Here is a 21,023-nt window from a genome sequence, read left to right on the forward strand (position 1 = left end):
TTTGGTTGCATTTCACAGAAAACACTCTCTCAATTGTTTTAAACAATATGGAAAAGGTTGTACTTCCTATATCAAAAATTCCAAGTTAGGGCAACTGTAGTGTTGATTAACTTAGTGGCTCAACAATATCATCAACAACGCAAGCTTTTTCTCTTTTAATCTCCAGCAAGTCGACTTGGTTAATTCTCTCATGGAAACTAATTTATTGGCTGTTCTATGTGTGTTCTGTGACACACAATATTCAGTATATTGTTTCACTTTGAGAACCCTCTCTTACCTTTCCCCCACTCCTCAGCCTATTTTCCCACATGTCTCATTGGCGAGAATTATATCACATGATCATGCCTAAACCAGAAGAAGAATGAAACTGCTACAAATTGCTAGACTAATCAGGGTTACCTCTGAAACACATGGAAGAAGATTGAGTAATTGAACAAAATTGGGGTTATACCAATCAAGAAAAATGATCTTTTAAGGGCAACCAATAGTATCTGACAGACCCAAATTATGATGATATATCTATATTTTTCTAATTATAATATGTATATGTGTGTGTATATATATGTATGTATGTATGTATGTATGCGTATACACACACACATGGTATATATATATCCTTTAATTCTACGAAGACTTTATAACTGTGTCTTGCGAGGTCAAACTCCAACTCAGTTTCTCCCAAAAGGTTAGCCTAATATCCAAACAACATAATTTTTCTACTAATTTAAAATTCTGCCTTTATCCTAAACCAACTTTATATATTTACATACATTTGGCTAAGAACTATCTCTTCCACTGACATCTTTGTCTAGCCCTGCCCTATTTTAATGACTATATTTAATTATGATGTAGAACAAGTGCCTCCTTAGTGTTTTTTCTAGAATGCTTTTGGATACTCTTATAGATTTGGTGTTCCATACAAACCTTAAATTAGCTTGTCAACTTCCATTTTAAAAATCCATTACCATTTTTATTGTGATTGCATTATATTATTTTGAAAAAAATTCTATCTTTTAAAAATTGGGTTTCCTCATCCAAGAATATAGTATATCTTCCCATTCGTTGAGGTCTTCTCTATTGTCTTCCAGTAAAAATTGACATCAACTGACTCTAGTCTTGAAGTTTCTACAAATTGTTCCTAACTGTAACAAATTTCTCATGCATGTGTTTCAGAATATAGTATCCTACTATTTTATTTTTCTATGGATAGTCTCTGTGAGTATTTTTCTCTGTTTTATATTTTCCTCAGTATATCTCATTCTATTGGTTTGTTTTTTCTTATTTTCCTGTTATGCATTTATTTTTTATTGAGAGATATAGGATATAATTTAAAAATATGGATGTGATGATGGAAATGTAAATGGATAAAGACATAAACAGATATCTTTTGTGTAACCATGGATTTTAGGTGGAAGAAGGTGGATTCCTGTGCTCAATCTGCCATCTGATTGATTGGTATTTCTCTGTATTAATTGATGAACTGATTATCTATAAGGTTTAAGGTGTAATGTTTATATCTTATTCAGGTATTGAGGCTCTTCTCAGTTCTGTCCCAAGGTGCTTATATGAAATTTATTTTGGAAGACAAGACTATAATATGCGGAAAGTGATATACTTGTGCTTTTACTGCACACACCTAGACCCACAGGTGAATTAGAGGGATGGTAACAGGTGAATAAAATGTACTAAAAAAAATCTCTTTTCTTTGCTGTAGCTGAAAGCATTGACACATGCTACCAAATTAGCAAATGATAATTTGGAAATAAGCCAACTTGCCAGAAAATCTTTACAAGATTATTATTGGCAGATAAGGTATGTTTGGGGTCATTCATGTATTCATCGAGCATTTATTAAGTAAATTCTTCGGATAGAGTACTATACTTGCTATGGAAAATGTAAAATAAGAAAAAGACAAGATTCTTAATATTTAGGCATTTACAGAAATTGTTCAAACCTTTCCTTAAGACCTATTTTTTGTGTAAAAATATTTTACAGAAGTATTACATGAAAGTAGTTATAGTTTTAATATCCATAGATTTTTTTAAAAAGCACATTGATTAAAAACTGTGAGTTTACTAATACCTTTCAATTGGCTTGGATTATTAATTATCTCAGGTGTTTGTATATATTTGAGAATTAGTCTACATATACATATGTACAAGATGTACTATTTATTCAGTCTAAAGGGAATACTCAAAGAGTATATAGATTTAAGGACCCCTGGGGGGAAAAAAAGCATAGTCTACAAGTTGGGAACTATTGTAGTTGAGAAATTAGGAAAGTATGAAATAACTGGGAAAATGATTTCAAGATAAAAGATAAGGAATCTCCAATAGCTGAAAAGCTCACCGTGAGGTACTTATTGAGTAGAAATTTCCTCTAAGCACACAGATATATATGAGAGTCATTTGATCATTAAAGAATTTCCCTGACTCCTTGCCCATTGCCTGACACTGTTCTACAACTCTTAACCACTAGAGGCAACAGTTGATTTAAATAATTGGTGTCCTAGAATAATCCAGTTAAATATAAACAATATTACTTGAGAAGGTTGACATATACTTTGCACAAGGACTGGCACGTAGTGAGTGTTCAATAAATATTAGTGGGATGAATGAATAGAAGCCATCAGTATTTACAAAACAAACTATTTGGAAGGTTAATTAAAATTGAAGGCAAAGAGCAGACATGGGCATAATGAACACAGAACAAGTAAACTTTAATACAGGAAAAAGAGAAGTAGGCTTTAGATGGGGTCCAATGGTGATGGATAGGGGTCTACTACTACATATGTATGGGAGGGTCTCTGAAGGGATCGTTGCATTTATTAAAGCAGAATAAAAGTAATATAATAGACTTCCATTCAGAAAAAATTTTTAGAGTGGTGTCGAAATGCTGCCAAGAGGAGTTGGTGGACATTTGAAAAACAATGTTTTTATTAGAAAAGATGTACTCAAGAAATACTATTAACTAAGAATGGCACATATGTATTTAGCCTTTAATAACCCTATACTAGATGCCTAGTACCCACAATCACTTGGGATGTGGAAAAAAATCTATGTTATTTGTGACCCCTCTTCCTTGTCCCTCCTCTCATCTTCACATCCAACCAGTAACCATTCCCACTGATTCCACTTTGTTTCAGGTACTTATCTCATAACCTGACTACTCAAATAGTCTCCTAAATTATCTGTCTTTAAACCATGCTCTATATTGGAACCAGAGTGATTTTTTTCTAAATAAATAAAACTACATTAGTGGCTTTCTGTTACCTTTACAATAGAATTTAATGGCTTTAGTATAATCCGTAAGGCCCTGCATCCTTTTGACTCTTGCTGACCTCTCCAGCCTCATATTAGGGTTCTCTGTCTTGGAACTTTATAGTCCAGTGCTATAAATGGGCTGTGCTCTATAATATGAATATATATATGTATGTGTGTGTATGTGCGTGCGTGCATGTGCGCATGTGTGTGTGGATTTATATATATATTTATTTGTTTGTTTGTTTTAATGCCTCTTGTTTCTAAAAGGTTCTTTTATCATTTTCTGCCTAACAGTCAACATACACATTTTATTCAATTTAATGTTACTTTCTCAGGTAGGCTCTTACTTTGCTCATTAGAGTAGATTAAATTCTCTTTCTTTTTATACTCACATAGCTTTTATATATTTCCCCTTCCATAATATTCACCACATGTGTAATTACTTATTTTGTCTTTTTCCCTTCTGGGATATTAGTTACCAGATCCTAAAATATTTCTTGCCACATAATAGATAGCTATTGTGTGTTAATTGATTAGAATTCAGTATCACATCCTGTGTGAAGTCTTTCCTTACTATTGCCTACTATTTTCTTATTTACGCCCGCTCAAGTTTCTGTAGATTTCTGTCATAACACCTATAACAGTTTATCGTATTGATTAATTTACACATCTATCAGCTTTAACCCAGAGAGCATGTCTTTTGTCTTTGAATCTGCCATTTACCAGCACAATGCCTCACATGTAGTAAGCACCCAATAAATATTTTCTGAATGAATTAATGAATGACAATAGGCTTCTATTTCTAGTAGTATGGCAGACTAGATTCCCCGAATGGCCTGTCTAATGAAAACAACTAAAAGTGTATGATAAAATACATATGTTATCTTTAAACACATTGCTGAAGTGGCAAAAAGGTAAGGAATCTGCAAAAGCCCAAAACAAGGTGAAAAGAGAAATCCTAAAAAATTAGAAGAGAGGTAAAGCTAGCCTTTTTAAAAGCCAACTAACCTTGAGCTATCATTTAAATGGCTTCATGGAGTGCCAAAGGCAGAAGATAAAGCCAATTTCATCTTAATTTGAAAGTCTAATAGGAGACCACTGTAGAAACAGGTGTTAAAAGATATATTAAAACAATGTATTACTTTAATATCTAAATAATGTACTCACCGCCTCATCAGGAAAAGTACCTCTAAATTTGAAAAAATGGTTCTAATTGTTAATCCTAATAAGAGTATAATAAATATATTGCAGAATGTCAAGAAAATCTGGAAATACATGGATTTGAGCAGAGCAATTTTGCATAGTGAAAAATCTTTATATCATAAAGGAATGAATCACAGAGTTTCAGTCTCTATATCAAGGTGTGGGTAAAATGAAAAAAAAATATATCGTGAGGTGGGGGTCCAGAAGAATTAGTTAATACATTCTTCCAGGCCATTTTTAATGACTTAAATATTTCTAATCTACCAATATATTTTTTATCTACCATTATTGCAGCAATACAAAACAGCTCTATGACTTAGAAAGGGAAAAGGACTTCTCCCTACTACACAGTATATTACGGACTTGGAAACAGATAAAATCCCTTCGACAAAAACAAGGGTTTACAAGCACCCCAATAAAGTTACAGTTTCAGAGGTGAGTGGCTGCTCTATATGTTCTTATAGCTCTCTTGTTGAACCACCATGAATAACTTGGAATTCACAGTAACTGGAAAAAAGTCACGAAACTAGATGACCATATGATGTAGCCAACAAAAGACTTGTGTCTTGAGTATATAAACAATTCTTATAACTTAAGACAACTCAATTAAAAATGGGCAAAATATTTGAATAGACAGTTCACTAAAGAAGATATATAGATGGCAAATGAACACATGAAAATATGCTCAGCATTATTTGATGTCAATAGAGAAATGTAAAAACCACAATGGGATACACTACACACCCGTTAGAATGGCTAAATCCAAAACAAAAGAAAAAAAACACACTGACAAAATTGCAAAATTGTACAGTGATTTTGTAAACAGTTTGGCACTTTCTTATAAAAGTTAAACATAGACCCAGCAATCATACTCTCAAGTGAAACATAAATCATAAAAACATGTCTAGTGGAGGAGATAGTTACAATTAAAAACTGTTACTCGCTGAAGCTGTTTGTGAACCCACAGTGAAATAACTGGTTCCCTTCTCACAACCCATTGTTCCCGGGTTTATTTTTCAAAACTATAAAAGATTAGTGTAATTTTAGGCAAGACAGATGTTTCCTTTGTTGATTTTTTTTCCTGCCGCAGTGGTTTTTAATGAAAGTGCTTCTGACAGTTTCTAAACCTAACCCGGCATAGAACTTTTATTTATCTTAGACTCTTAAATTCATGTAAACTTGCTGACTTACCTCTGATCCTTTAAACCAATCTGATACACCCATGCTTTATGAATTTCTGAACAGAAAAGGAGAGCCACAGATGCCATAAGCTTCTTCACTGGAGTACCTCTGGACTCCAGTATTGCCTGCTCACTACCTACTTCATTCTCACTACTCTAAACTCCAGTTTCACCTGAGGTCCTTTGAATTTGTTCTTCCTAACCTTTAACATTCAGCTTTCCTGGTGGACTTTGGTTTGGGTTTGCCTCTAAACTCCAATTTCACCTAAGGTCCTTTGAATTTGTTCTCCCTCACCTTTAACATTCAGCTTCCTGGTGGACTTTGGTTTGGGTTTGCCTCTCCAGCTTGCTTCTGGTAGGAGACTTCTGAACTGAATCCCACAGTGTCAATGACCAGGTTGGCCCCAGCAGGGCTAGCTCCAGCTACCCTAAATTGAGGCACTTAGTTTGAGCAGTTAAAATGTCCTTGTGATCTACTAGAAAAGGTATATGCTTGAAGATGTTCCTGAGAACTCTTATTTTCTGGCCAAGTTTACCATTAGTGATCTCACAACAAACGTGGTCCTTGGAAGCCTAAATGAATAACCTTGTAGCCAGGCCTACAGGAAAGGCAGTATTTATGACAAGAAGTCCTGGGACCTAGGCCTGATCTCAGGTTATTGTTTCTTCATATATTGGTTTTCAGTGTATTGAATTTGATAAGCCTTTCAGGTATCCCTAAGTAAGATAATTGAATTGGCAGCTGGATGAATGGTTTGAGAAACTTCTTTGAATGGCTTGGTAAAAAAGGAGAAACCAGAGGAGGGACAGAGAAGGACCAGTTAGAGTGTTTTGCCACAGAGGCAAAGTAAAGGGAGTATTTTAGGTAGGAAGGAGTGGTTAACAATGTTAAATGCTTCAGAAATATCAGTTAAGTCCAAGACTAAACATGTTCGTTGGATTTCCCCGCATGTGGTTATTGATCTCAGCTAGAGCAAATTTTATGAGGTGATGGTGGCAGAATGATATAGCAAGAAGTTGAAGATACAGCCCTTTCTTCTCATTCAGGCAATAAACTCTTCTTGTGAAAAATTAGCAGCACAACTTTAAACTTAAAGAAATTGGCTAGGCAAGTAGCTACAGACCTTGGTGTTTTTTGGATACTGTACCCAAACCACAGCACTGGTAAAATAGCACAGAGAACCCAGATTCCTGTATATTGTCTTCATCTATGTTCTCTGTTAGGCACCAACCTGAAAGTAGGTAACTGTTAAAGAGATTTTTAAAAAGATAAAATGTAAGCTATACAAGCAGGAAAATCTGCAACATTTAGTATGACATTATGACCTTCGGCATTTCCCAGAGCTGCCGAATAACAAGGCGAAATCTATGGACCCAAGATCATCGCCTCAATAATCTCCCCCAAAAGGGATTCTAGATTGTAAAGTACCTATTCTCTAACTTAGTATACACTGAAATAACCTAGAGGAGTTTTAAAAATCACTATTCTGATTTAGTTGGTACCAGGTCTGGTCTAGATGTCAATATGTGATTTCAACATATGACAAAGTTGAGAGCCATTGTGTTAAAAAACAATAAGTTAATCGATGTTCATATTGATTACCCTGAATCAGGGGAAAACATTTTTTATGGAGTGTTTGTCGTACTTGAAGCACAAGACTAAGTACTTTACATGAATTAGTGCATATAATCCTCATAACAACACAATTTTCAAATGAGAAAAGTAAAGCATGTAATACTTAAGTAATTTGCCCAAATTCAGTGCCAGTAATGGGTCTGAGTTTTCAACACAGGGAGTTTGGCCTCAAGTCCATGCAGATAATATTCACACTAGGGTCAATATATTTTATTTCAGAAGGCAAAAAGCATATATTTAAAAACACTGTAAGAAAAGCTATAATTCACATAACTTACAGTTCACCCATTTAATGTGTACAGTTCAATTGTTTTATATATAGAGTTGTGCAGCCATCACCAGAATTACAACTTTCCAGTAGTTCCATTATTTTTGCTTTAAGTAATTCTATTTCTTATTAATTAGGATAGAAATGAATAAATGTGATGAACAAAAACAACAAGAACTGTCAGAAACATCTGAGACTGAAAAGAAAACTGAAGGAAAAATATATAAGACTGGGGAAAAACAGGAGGTATTTATGTTGTAATATAATATTCAACTCAACTAGTTATAGTATTAAATTGTTAGGTGGAATAGGACATCTTGGTATTCATAATAATTACCCAACAGAATGGCAGATATATAAGAAATAAATGTTTGATTTTAATAATTATTGTCCTAAGCAGTGAACTTACATTGTAAATTATATATTTATTTTTTGGTTTCTAGAGCCTCTCATATCTAGCTTCAGAACTTGAAGAAACAGATATTGAAAGAATAAAACCAATTACTTTGATGCCACAACTTTCTTTCAATGCAGAATTAACAAACTTATCCAAGTGTTCTCTGTAAGCATTTTACAGGATTATTTCTCTTATACATAGTCTATCACTTGTATTGTTTTTAGTAATAACATTAGATTTCTTGAGTGAGTACCATATGCCAAACACTTTGCTAAGTTTTTAAAATACATTTGCACATTTAATTGCTACCATAACTTTATGGTATTTTTCTCATATTAAAGATAAGAGAGTTTATTCTTATGGAAAATTAAGTTACCCAGGGTTACATCTCTAATTCATCAAAGAGGCAGTATATAAACCGGTTTGGTTTAACAATTATTTTTTGTTTGGCTATGGTAGTAATTTTAGTTCACATATAAAGGTGGGATATAAAGCCACTATAAAAAAATAAAGTTATATGGTCTCTCTTGTTTGTTAATGGACCCACTTGCTTCATAAAACACTATATCCTATATTGGGAGCCCGCTTTGGGCAATTTTCTACTTTGACACAAACTTCTTTCCTTCCCACTGTGACTTCTTCCTCGGACTATAGTATTTTTCTTTCTACTCCTAGTATCCTACAGATCCCCATTTCTCTCATCTTTAGGCATATGGATCTCATCTCCCTTAAAGAGGGTCTGTCAACTTAAAGTGCTGAACTAGGTCTAACTTTTCAACATCTCTGTCCCGTGGGACTCTCTATACCACTTCACTTCTGAATATTGTGAATGTGCATCATTTAGCACGGTGTTGGAAGATAGTGGGTGCCCAATAAATATTCATATACATTAAATGAATGAATGGATCGTTACATTTAAAAGTGAACGTGAAGAATAGCAGACACGACAGCACAATTATCACTGCCCTCTTTCTGACCAGAGAAGTGCAGCAGTGAGGCGATGCTTTATTTGTCCTACACCTACTTCCAAAAGGGGACTGATGATTTGTTATGTAAGACACTCATACATAGGAACCACCTAAATGAGAATAAGAGAACAGGAGCCATAAAATGGAGGTTGGAAGTAAAGAGGAGAAAGAGAAGGATGAACATATTTGTTCTGGAAAGCCTAGACTACAACCTAGTGGAAGTCAAGGCAAAAGGAAATATATTTCATATCTTTTTGAAGCTATTGCTGTCATAATCTATTTAAACTGTCTAGTGTAATAAGAATTGACTCTCTAGAAAAGAATACTATACTGATGTAGAAGATAGAGATGAAAGGAATACGGGGATTAAAGAATAAAAAGATTTTACAGGTGAAGGAAAAAAATTTCCTGAAGATAACTATAATCCTAAATTAACAAATTTTTATCATCAGTTCATGAACTCATTGTTAAGACTAATTTCAGAGGGTAATGTGAAGGGCAAATCTTACTAAGACATTTTTCTAAAGGTAATTGGGGAAATGGTTAGAAGAAGCCAACAGAGAGGTAGGAAAAATAAGTAATCTTTAGTCTCTGAACCCTCTGAGAAGGTTACAGAGAAGATGGCTTATATGAGGGCAAGGAGACCATAAACCTACAGGATGATTAGGATGGAGAGCAGAAAAGGATTTTATGTTTCAACCAGAACTTATCTTCCAACCAGTCTTCTCCCTGCTGAAAAAGTAGATCAAGTCTTAAACATCATTAGGTCAGTTCCCTTGCAGCTAAAACGATACTGGGTTAAGTGTTGGTTGAATAAACAAATGGATGGATGGAAAAAAACTCCTTAGGCATTTCGTATCACTCAAGGGATCAATTGATTTTCCCAACAAGTGTTTTTATAGAAGCCTCAGGGAATAACCTCTCAGGCTTGCCTGTCTAATCTTTGAGTTTAGTGAAAAAATGACTTGGAGAAAAAGTGTATACAACCTAAAGCCTACAGGGATTTACAAAGATCTTTAATAGGACACAGCAAGTCTATGGACTTAGAGCCGCCTCCCGAGGTTATTGAAAACATGATTATGTGTGTGTGTCTTTCTTTTAAAAGTTACAAAATATTTTTGAATTCTTGATTTAAGATTTCCCCACCCCTATTTCTAAGTTCCTCAGTTTTCTCCTTTCACAAGACATCTTATGATAGTTAAGTGCTGTAACCTCTGTAAGTTATAATTTAGTAAAATAAATAACTGATTGCTTTACAGAATCTTGTTTTTAGTTCTTTTTCTGTTTTTTAGTGAATATCTTTCTTTGAATACATTTGGGTAGGAGAGGCTTTCACTCACATATTGGCAAGTGTTATTGAGCTTAAAGATACCATTTGTCTTCTAAAGCGATCATATTTTAACTTGTTAAGGTACATGTTAACATGAACATTTTATATCCATTTTGCTTTTCAAAGGTCCTTTAAAGGTTTATTTAATTTTTAGGCATGAACAAAAGAGGAGAGCCAAAATTCAGAAGCGTAAATATTTTATTAAAATATTATACAACGATAAACAGGTTTCTCGTACTTCAGTGTCTCCACTACAGTTTGATTTTAAAGTCATGTTTCAACAAATTTTCAATATTCAGTTAATATATTGGCCTGAAACAATTTGCTTGGAGGTATGCCATTATTCATTTACTTTTGTATCTTATTTTTTATGCCATACATAATTTTAAATTTCTTGTTAGCTATTGTTATATGTGATAAGTTACTTCTTTTATATTAAGAAATAACTGATCTATATAGGTAGACGAGATATTTATAAATAATATATTTGTAATTATTTATAATTCATCAATAGTCTTTTATGCTATAAACACAAAATTATTTGATTTATGGTTTTTCTAAATACTTCTCTCCTGCCAAAATTCCTGCCTGCTCTGGATGTGCAGTATTACTATTCACTTGCTAGTGAGGTGGAAGAGGGTTGTTTAAGCTATAATTTGTAGTTTAGCTCTTAGAAATAGTGAATGATTTCTCCAAATTTCCCCAGCCGTAGCTTGGTGACTTTGATCTCTTACTATATTTGTTCTTCATCTTTTTTTGGATTTGAGATCCTTTTAAGAATCTGATAGAAAAACATACAACAGACCCCTGGTCCCTGTCCAAAGACCCCAGTGTATGAATCCCTGCACTAAAGGAAGAAGAAAATAGGACAATGGATAAAAATTAGAGACCATAAAGGAGTCTAGACAAGAAGTCTCGATGGCTAATATAGGGGTTAAACTTGCATCTAGACCTGAGAGAAAAGTTATGAGGGAATAAAGATTTGTGTATATGAGGGTGGGGTGAAATTTGAAGAATGGGGACAGGATTATAATTATAAATCTAAATCAAAAGTTATTTTTACAGTGCCTAAAATAATACAGGGACCGTATTTATTTTGTTCATCTCTGTCATCAAGTGCCTATCATTTTAAAATATACCTCTGTTGAAATTCTTATTTAAAAAAAAATGCTGACTATGCTTTCCTATTGTACTTAAAATAAATTGTGTTGTAATAATCTAACCACTTGAAGTTTAAAATATGCCACCCCCAAGTAGATAAACATGCCTTTTGAATCCTTCATCATCCTATCATTTAGCATATAATCCTAACAAACTAAGAGACAGGGAAAGAAGCTAATCTAGCTAGGGGTAAATTACACCATTAGCAGCTGCAGAAATTGCAAAATAAATTTATATGTCCTAGCCTAACAGATTGTAATCTACATTTCTAATTTACTTATCATTCTTTTTTACTCATTCTTTACTTCAACCAAACTGAACTGCTTGTTTTTTCCTGTACATCCTTGCAATTGCCTACTTCTGAACTTTTGAACATTCTAGATCCTCCACTATAATGCCCATTTTTATTCTTGGCACTCCATCTCCACCATTCAGTGGTGTTAATAGCTGCTGCCATCAGGGGACAAGGTTGTGTCTTGGGAAACTTCATCAGGTGGAACTCTCTACTTTTTCATTTACTACTATGCAAGATCTGACCTCCAGCCCTGCAGTCTCAAAAACTGGATTTGACAGTCCCCTGAGAATGCAGCTGCATACCTCAAGCAAATTAACAAGGCTGAGATGTGAATCAGAATGCCAGTTCAACATTTGAATATATTTATCAGTTCATTGTCTCTCTTAGTTAGCTAATATACTGATTTACAATAAGAAATTTCTTTCACAGACCTGAATGCTTTAAGTCCATTAGCTGTAATCCCTACAAACCTTTCAGAATTAGGGGCGCCTTTGTCAAAGGGACCACTCTGTTGGCTTAAATTCACTTTTACAGGCGCAGTATTTAGATGACCATAAAAAATATTTGCCTCTTTAACCTTCCTTTTTTCCCTCTGCCTTCTTGATTAATCAATCATTCTTTTTGATTAGCACATTTTTCTTATCCTTCAAGGGGCATTCCACCCTCCTCCCTTGATTTCTTTCGTCTTAGAATATATATAACTTTCCCCAAACACTGACAATGCAGGTCAAAATGAGTTTTTCTATTGGAAAAAAATAGGTTTGAGCTATGGCAGCAATGGAATTGTAGTGAAAGCACAGCATACAGAATCAAAAGACCTGGCTTTAGTATCCAGTGGACATCTTGGAACTGCCTGCTTGGTTCCTCTCTTACTCCATCTTCTGGGACTTCTCCTCCCTCTCCTATCCCCTAAGCTTGTTCGACCTGTCCTTGGATTTCATAAGCCAATGAATCATTCTTTTTCCTAAGCTATTCAGCCTGGGTTTCTATCACTTATAATAAAAACTATTATAGGTTCATATAGAAACTCCATTTCCTCATAAAGTGAGAAGAATAGTACCTGTTTCCTATAATTTTTTTTAATCAGCTTTAAATGAGAAACAACTTTAAAAATGCTACACAAAATTATTTGGGTATTGTGTTATATAGACCTATATTCTCAGAACTGTAGTTATAATCCTTTTATTCAGTTTATCTTCTTTGAAACCAGTAAAAAGAATTCTACTTTTAGAGACATTGATTATCTACTCTTCTCATAATCACGTGGATGAAATACTATAGAGTTATACCTATTTTGTATTCTAGTATTTAAAAAAAAATACAAACGTTCTCTTGAGGGTCCTTATTTTAGTTTTTTTAATTTTGTACTTTTACTGAGCTAGCAACCATTTCTTTTATATTTAGGTTTATGAAATAAATAAAAGGACAAGCTTGCTGGCAAAACTTTATATACCTTTACCTAACAACACAGAATTGAAAAACAAAACTGCCTTGGAATATGTAGAGTTTAGCTCTGATAAGCTGGTCATACCTGAGTATGGAGAAGTAGGAAGCAGTAAGTTTACTAAAAATGCTTCTTTCCCCCTATTTTCTTTATGAGTTCTATATCCTAAATGACTCTGGGTCATTTATATGAATAAAGGATTTTATATTTGCAGTATAAGGTTAAAAATTAAGTTCTTTCAGATGTTAAACTAAAAGTTTACAAACTTTGTCTTAAATCAGATCTTTAGGAAATCTAAAATTTGGAATTAGTACTTGTGCTTTTCCTAGGTCATCTGAAATAAGCACTCTACTCTCTGGAATGTGAGCTTTTCTCCTGAGTGGATGGACTGCTCTGCCTCTGCCTGTCCTTTAGTGAAGCCTAAAGATGCTCCAGGATATACTGATTCATCTTTGAACTGAATGGGGAAGGGAGGAAGAAAAGGAAGGAGAGAAAGAGAGAGAAAGGAAGAGAGAAAAGGAGAGAGGAAAGAAGGGTTTTTTTCTGTTCACTTTTTTTGCAGTTGATTTTACTCTTCATGCAGTTAAATTTGTTAGCACATCTGTGAGAATAATGACATTCCCCTCCGTCTACCCCAGAATCCTTCTCTTTCACCTTCCTAGGTACTTTTTACATCTGCTCGTCCATCTGGTGAAAAGGAAGAAAGTATGAACAAGTAAGCAAGGAGGAGAGAGAAGAAAATAAATAGGCAAAAGAGTCTGGAAAAGACAGAATGAGGAAAGGTGGAGTCTGCTTAGAGTCCACGTGAAGCAGAAAAATAAGATTGTGAGACCTAGTAGAAAAGACTCTGAATGAAAAATTTAGGGAGCACTAAAAACTTGGCAAAAGCTTCAAGGAGTGTTGATAAGCTTTCTGGAGACGGACAGAATGGGAAGAGGAGATGACTCAGGAATGTCGGGAAATAGGACAAAGAGTTTGCCTCTTTTTCGGCTGCCAGTCAGTAGTCCTTTCTTGCTGGAAGCCACTCCCAGAAAGAAAGGTTAAAAAACTTCTAGTCATAAGAAGAGGAAAATAGAGTTATTCATCTCTGTGCAGTCAACTCAATATTTTCCTCTCGTTTGTAGTCTATCTGAAGCAGTCTGCCTTGAGGTATCTTAGATGGGAGATGAGGGAGAGTTCTAAGATTAGAGCCTGAGGTCCTCACAGAACTTCCCCTTTGTGTTCCCGACGTTCCACATGTAAAAGTCAAGGGGAAAATATCTACAGCATGTTCAAACTGTGCAGTTTTATAAAAACAATTTGTTTTTAATGTCTTTTATAAACAGATGTGCCTTTTCTTCTTGAGGGAAATGGAACTGAAGAACTTTGTCTTTTGACATCAGGAAAACTAAGCTATTCTCTGTCGTGGGCCTTAGATGAACATGGTATTCCCCTGACACCTATGTCGCAGTCATTAAGATCTGCTTACTGCAGGTAATGAACTTTTGTGCGTGAAAAATAATGCCAGTCTTCAGCAAAGCGTCACACAGAACCTGTGTCTATAAAAAGGAAAACTCTAGCAACAGTTTAGTTTATTTGGATATTGTTTATTTTTTATTATATTTACAAATATATAAAATGGAAATTTTATTTATAACTACTAAGTCAATAAGTGTTTATGTGTCACAAACTGTATCTCTCCTCTGTTTATAGCCACACGGAAGAGGAGAGAAGCAGTTCCATAGCCCTTAACTTATAAGCAAAGGCCAAGAATCAACAAGAATTTTATTTCTGAGGCCTTTATATCTCCTAGTCGTTCTAGATACAAAAATAATCATTACGTATCGTCAATTTGCTGGAAGAAAATCCTAGACATTTTTATGATATGTCCCAGGAATTCCTAGAGGAATTGGGATTAATTTCTAGATCACACTCATAAATAGGATTACTAGAAACAAGTATAATAAAATTCTATAAAAATAATGATAACGCTAGCTTATATATTATGCTATATTTGAGTAAAAAGCCTTCTTTGTTTTATAAAGCAAAGAAAAATGAAAGCATCTGATTAAACCCTGAAAACACTATTAGGCTCTTTTTCCTGCCTAAGCCCTCATGTGTGTGATCTACTAGTCAGCATACATCACCTCCACTTTTTATTCACATATTTCTTTCCTAACCTAACCCAGTTATTCCTGAAGGCTTCCATATTCTGACCATATTCATTGGCTTGTCCTAATCATTTTGCTTCTTTAAGTCTCTTCTGCACTTAGCAGTTCCAGTTAGTCGGGAACTCGGTTTTACAAAAGATTGAAAGCAGTTCTATGAAAGATTAGAACAAATGACAGATTTCAACAGGGAGTGAATTGCTAGAGAGGTTTTCAAAGTCCAGAGCCCTCTAAAGAAGTTACCTCAAAGTAAAAGTTTATAACCGGGCCCTCTGAGATCAGAGAGGGACGTTACAGAACTGTCTCCCATCGTTCTGGGCATTGCAGGGCTGGTGCTGCACTGTGGTTCTAGGAACCTGAGGTGGGTACTTCAAAAGACTGACTCGTGAGAGTCAGCACATGGTGATCCGAAAGAAAGTATTCTTTTTTTTCACTGATTCACTCATTCATTCATTCATTCATTCATTATTTCATTCATCAAATATTGACAGCTAGGGATAAAGCAGTAAACCAAAAGGAGATCTTAGAATGTTTTAATACCGCATTAAACAAACCTCTCCAGTCTCAACTATTACTGTCTATAGTTTTCATTTAATACATTTTTAAAACATAAGACAACTTTTCTTGTACTCATGAGTTAATTACATTTTCTGACGTGGTTAATTGACACTTATGTTTGCCCCTGTTTCTTGTCTCCCGCACTTTCATTCTGGATTTACTTTTCTTGCTGAAAGCCTACTCTTTTAGTGACTTTTTTCCATCAGTTTCTGTGGCTAGGAAATTTGTTTGGTCTTTGTATGTCTGAAAATATCTTTATTTTGTTTTCATTCTTGACTAATAGTGTAGGTTGGTATATAGTTTGAGGCTAATATTCATTTTCCCTTAACACTTGGAAGCTCTAATTGCATTATCTTCTGGATTTATCATTGCTATTTAAAAGTCTGCTGTCAGTTCAAATGTTGTTTTGTAGCCATTTTGTCTTTACTCCCTGGTAACTTTAAAATTTTTTGCTTAATTCCTAGAGATAGAAAGTCAGCAGCTGGAAGGTGGGAGGACTGGGGAGTTACTGTTGAATGATACAGAATTTCTATTTGGAACGACGAGAAAATTCTGGACGTAGGTAGTGATTATAGTTATACAACACTGTGAGTACACTTAATGCTACTCAATTGTGTTACTTGATTGGTGTTTGGTTGTAGTGGAGGGAGTGCAGAAGACCGGGATTTTGCCACAGCCCACAGATAAACACCTAGAGGGGCAGCTGGAGGAATCAGCATAGCAAATGCAGGAGATGTTCTGAAGCTTTTGTTATTTTTCCTGAGGCAGAAATCTTGGGACTATGTTGAAATCTAATTACAGGGTTTTTTTAAAGCTTACAATGGGATAAGTTTCACTCCCTAATCTATTCATTAATATTTATACTTTGCCTCAGGCTTTGTTTTCTAAGGTGCTTAAGATTGTTCCTAGGAGAAAGAAAATTTGTTATATGATAGTGTCAAAAGTGTCAGGCCCTAGAGATCTCTTATGACAAAGACATCAAAACAGTTCAAATGTGAAGACAGAAATGGGAATTAAAGAAAGGAAGACTACTCAAACTTCACTCATTTGTAATTTTGCTTGCATCCTATCATACCAGGCATTGGTTTTGTTAGCAATCGCTCCCAAAGATTTGTCCTAAAAATATGAATAGATATTGATGGAAAGTAGACAGTACAAAATGTGTGTCCATGTTTGGGCTAAGATATTATTGAAACTGGGTCAGAACTGTATTTCTAGAATCCAGTTGATAGACTGGAACTTTTCTTAAGTAATTTATAGGAAAGATCTTAGAAATCTTCTAGTCCAAAATCCCTCTAATTACACATGATGAGACAGATTATCTATGATGACAGAGATAAAGAAACTGGAGTAATTGATAACTTGAAAGAAACAGTTACTGTTTAGGGTTGAATTCCTTCTACACTTAGCCTATAGCTGAGGCTACCAATAATGAGTCTACCATATCTTTTATAAACCTCTGACTTCTGAAGATGACCTCATATGACCAAACAAAAGATATGCTTTTGGCACGTACTTCCTGGTTATATTTTGTTTCAACTGTAAAGCTATAGCCTAAAGGTTCTTTTTATATTGTGGATTTTATTAATTTTGCTTAAGCAAACATCTTAGTTAAATTTCAATATTGTGCATCCTATGGAAAGAAAATATTTAATAAGTTACTGTGCCCAGGATTTACAGGATGCATCCAAATAAGCACTTTTCACTTCAGCATCTCTTGTGTTTTAGCTACTACACGGCATGGAGATGATGAAGATGAATATTTACAGACTTTACCCTTAAGAAGTTTATGGTCTCTTTAGGGAGGGGTAGACATTTATCAAAATACTATGATACAAATTAGAATATGAGAAGAACCAGAAAAGATATCACATTTAAACCTTCCATTTTCTTTAAATGATGGGCGTGGATAGGTTTTATCTTTATCTGAAATGGGTAGGTTTTACCCTATATAACAGATGTATAACCTGCATACTGGATACAAATTTACAAAATATTTTTCTCTGTGTTAGTGTGTTAAGGAATATAGATGCAAGAGGCGTTCCTGGAATTCCATGGCTTGTTAATACACAGAAGCTTTTTGAATGGGCAAATGAAGTTAGAATTGACCCAAATAATCCAGAATATTCTGATTTAATGGAATTTATTATGGTAAGTTATGGCAAATATCAATACTTTAAATATATTGTATTTCCTAAACTCGACTTCTTTTTGCTCCTCCATCATTTGCTGTACATTTTTCTAGGTAAAAGGAGTCATATAAAGGTAACTCTAAGGATAGACACAGTTTTCAACCAGGCTACAGTATTGTAAAGGCAATGAGAAATTCAGCAACTGACAGAATTACCACCTGAGGCCTGATGGTTGGTGCCGTGTCACTCCTTAGCAGCCCACAGCACATCCCGCAGGCTGACCTTCAGGCTCACATCTACTGTACAGCTGCAGAGTGCCAGCCATATTATTGAATTCTAGGGATATAAAGATGACTTATAGACACACTTCTTTCCTCAAAGACTCTGTTTTCTTTTCACTTCCTTATAGCCAACTGAACTGTTCTGGTGCCCTGACGGTGCTTCTTCACACCTCTGTTCATGTCATTCCCTCTGCCGAAAGGCCACCCATAGCAGCTATCTTACTCACCCTGTAAGTCTGATAAATGCTTCTCTAGTAACCTATTAGAAATGGGCTCTTCTTTCCTTGCCCTCCCCTCAACTTTTTATTTTCTCTTCATAAACTTTGATGGCTCCAATATTATTCTGCCTTATGCTGTAGTTATTCTTTCATGCGTTCTCTTCTTCCTTGGGGAACTACAGCTAATAAATCTTTGTCTTTCCTATGGCAACTAGCACTCTTCCTTGCATGTACTACATACTCCCATTTGCATTTATTGAATAAAACAATGCATAAATAGATATTACAATTAAATTTCTCTAGATCAGAGCTTCTTAACTGAGATTCTGAATTACTTTCAGGCATACAGAAAGAATAATCCTCTCTCAACTCTTAGGGCAACCAGATGCAAACAGTCTCATATTTCAGTGTGCAATACAAATATTTTCATTTTCTGTATAAGTCATGACCAGGAAAAGTTTGGGAGCCAGAGAGGCTGGATTCTGTATTATTTTTTTTCAGAATCTATCTCTATACAGATCAGTTGCTCCATTTCCTTCTTATATGACAATTCCCACATCTCACAGTTAAGGAGAAAAAACTGTTTTGAAATAATTCTTGAATTAAAAAAAATTAATATTTTAAGTACAAACTATTTATTTATGTTTACAGTACATGAAACACAAAGGGCAGGATATTCCTAAGTATTTTCGTCTTGAACAGTTGCAAGATGAATTTAACTTTGTTTCTGAAGAAGAAATGAAAAAGAGTAAACGTTTCCAGCTATTGCAACTTAGAAATGCAGGTCAATTAGATGTTTTCCTTCTGCAGCAGATGCCTCTCTATGACAGAGAGATTCCAGATTTAGTTTTCCAGGTACTTGATTACTATTTCAATATGACTCATTATATGATAAGTTAACATTTTGCTGCTTTAAAACTGTCTTAATTTCATTTTTTAAGCTGATAATCAGATTCCAACCCCCCTTTTTTAGGCATTAAAAATGTGCAGATCTCCAAAATTCCAGAAATTACCTTAGTAGTTGTTCAAATGATCTATTTCACAGCCAAAACCCTTTAGGTATATTATAAATTTATGTCAATCTGATATTTTTTGCTATTATAAAATGCATCACCAATTTAAAAGCAGCTTTAGAGATAAGGGAGAGAAACACCCTACCATATTAAACTTACACATTATAAAGCACACCTCAATTTCAGAAACTTTAAAATGTGAAGGAAAAAAAGAAAGTCTTATGCTGTGTGGGGATGCTATACTGGAGCCTGCTGCCACCAGCCAGTGAGGCTATTGTGTACCTCACTTCCCAGCTCCACCTGTAATGGCTTCATGTAGGTTGCTTTAGATTTGCTCCTGGGGGCCAGGATGTTTATACCATAAATCAACACATACTGCAATATTGGGGCTTCCCCTTCCATCACAGAGAACTGGTAAACATTTACTAGCACACCACTAGTCTGAAAATAATGGATTGTAAGAGCTAATTCCTGTAGAAATAACCAGTTGTAAATCATAGCAACTTGAACTTGCTAAGAGATGGTTCAAGAAAAAAGAAATTAGTGTTTTATCACTGAAGAAAATACCTATGCAGTAAATTACCGCTGTAAGGTGATGTCAGCCAGCTTAGATAAAGATACCACATTCTGAGGATAGTGAGGTTTATAGATCTTAAGAGTCAGAAAGAGTGAATGCCTTATGCTAATAGGTGTATTAATTTAACTTTAAACAATTATCAATTAATAAGAAAAAAACTGATAAACTTTGATATTTGTTTTCATTTTACTCTGAACTGAAGGGAAATTGTAATAAGTCACTTAATAGTAAAATAGTAAAAGTTATTTTGAAAAAACAGTGTACATTTGTTCTTATCTAAATTGTTGCTCAGCTACCCATTAGCTTTTATACCCTAATTTAGAGGAGACATAAACAAAGCTATAAGGATGCATCACATTTAAAACTGAAGCTGTAGTATGAGGTCATTTATGATCTGAACCAAATGAATCGTATGAGAAACAGTTTGGTTGTGGCTCAGAGGTGACAGGGGAAATGCAAATTAATGATTTTTCAGTGACAGTGTCATGGCACCAGTCAGCACATATGACTGCTATAGTCATGTAAAGACAAGAGTCGCAGGTAACTCATTATTTTCACAAAGATAAGTAAGTAGAAATAGATGTAGTCATAAAAAGGCCAATTGGTGTTTAGCTTCGGAAAGCATTTCTCAGCTTTTAATTCTGATTAATCTCCTGTTTTGAGACCTTAAGAACTTTAGTTAGTAAACTAGAGTGAGAACGCCTTGGCTTAGAATAGCTGGGAAGTTATTCTGTTTCCTCTGGCTGCACCCCAATGATTGAATCTAGTTCAATAGTCTCTACTATAAACGACTACAGGCAAAGCACAATGCTCAGCATAATTGGGGATATAACATCATAAAAAATAAATAGTATTTTTGCTGACTTTTATTATACAAACTATTAAGAGAACCGAAAAGGAGGAAAAATAAACCAGCTCATTTTTTGAGGCTGATAGGACCTTCATCCCAAA

The 21,023-nt window shown here is 34.6% G+C and overlaps 1 protein-coding gene across 1 annotated transcript in view; it reads left to right on the forward strand.

The window, feature by feature from the left end:
• The window catches only part of CC2D2B (coiled-coil and C2 domain containing 2B), an 81,372-nt gene that overhangs the window by 17,999 nt on the left and 42,350 nt on the right, over window positions 1-21,023 (forward strand). The window contains exons 10-18 of the mRNA XM_036222181.1: window positions 1,715-1,812; window positions 4,761-4,901; window positions 7,689-7,797; window positions 7,995-8,113; window positions 10,401-10,578; window positions 13,107-13,257; window positions 14,472-14,619; window positions 17,864-18,002; window positions 19,134-19,337. Coding sequence (XP_036078074.1) covers window positions 1,715-1,812; window positions 4,761-4,901; window positions 7,689-7,797; window positions 7,995-8,113; window positions 10,401-10,578; window positions 13,107-13,257; window positions 14,472-14,619; window positions 17,864-18,002; window positions 19,134-19,337 — 1,287 coding nt within the window. The remainder of the gene's footprint in view (window positions 1-1,714; window positions 1,813-4,760; window positions 4,902-7,688; window positions 7,798-7,994; window positions 8,114-10,400; window positions 10,579-13,106; window positions 13,258-14,471; window positions 14,620-17,863; window positions 18,003-19,133; window positions 19,338-21,023) is intronic.

Source organism: Rousettus aegyptiacus, unplaced genomic scaffold, assembly GCF_014176215.1.
Source record: "Rousettus aegyptiacus isolate mRouAeg1 unplaced genomic scaffold, mRouAeg1.p scaffold_m13_p_6, whole genome shotgun sequence".
NCBI lineage: Eukaryota > Metazoa > Chordata > Mammalia > Chiroptera > Pteropodidae > Rousettus > Rousettus aegyptiacus.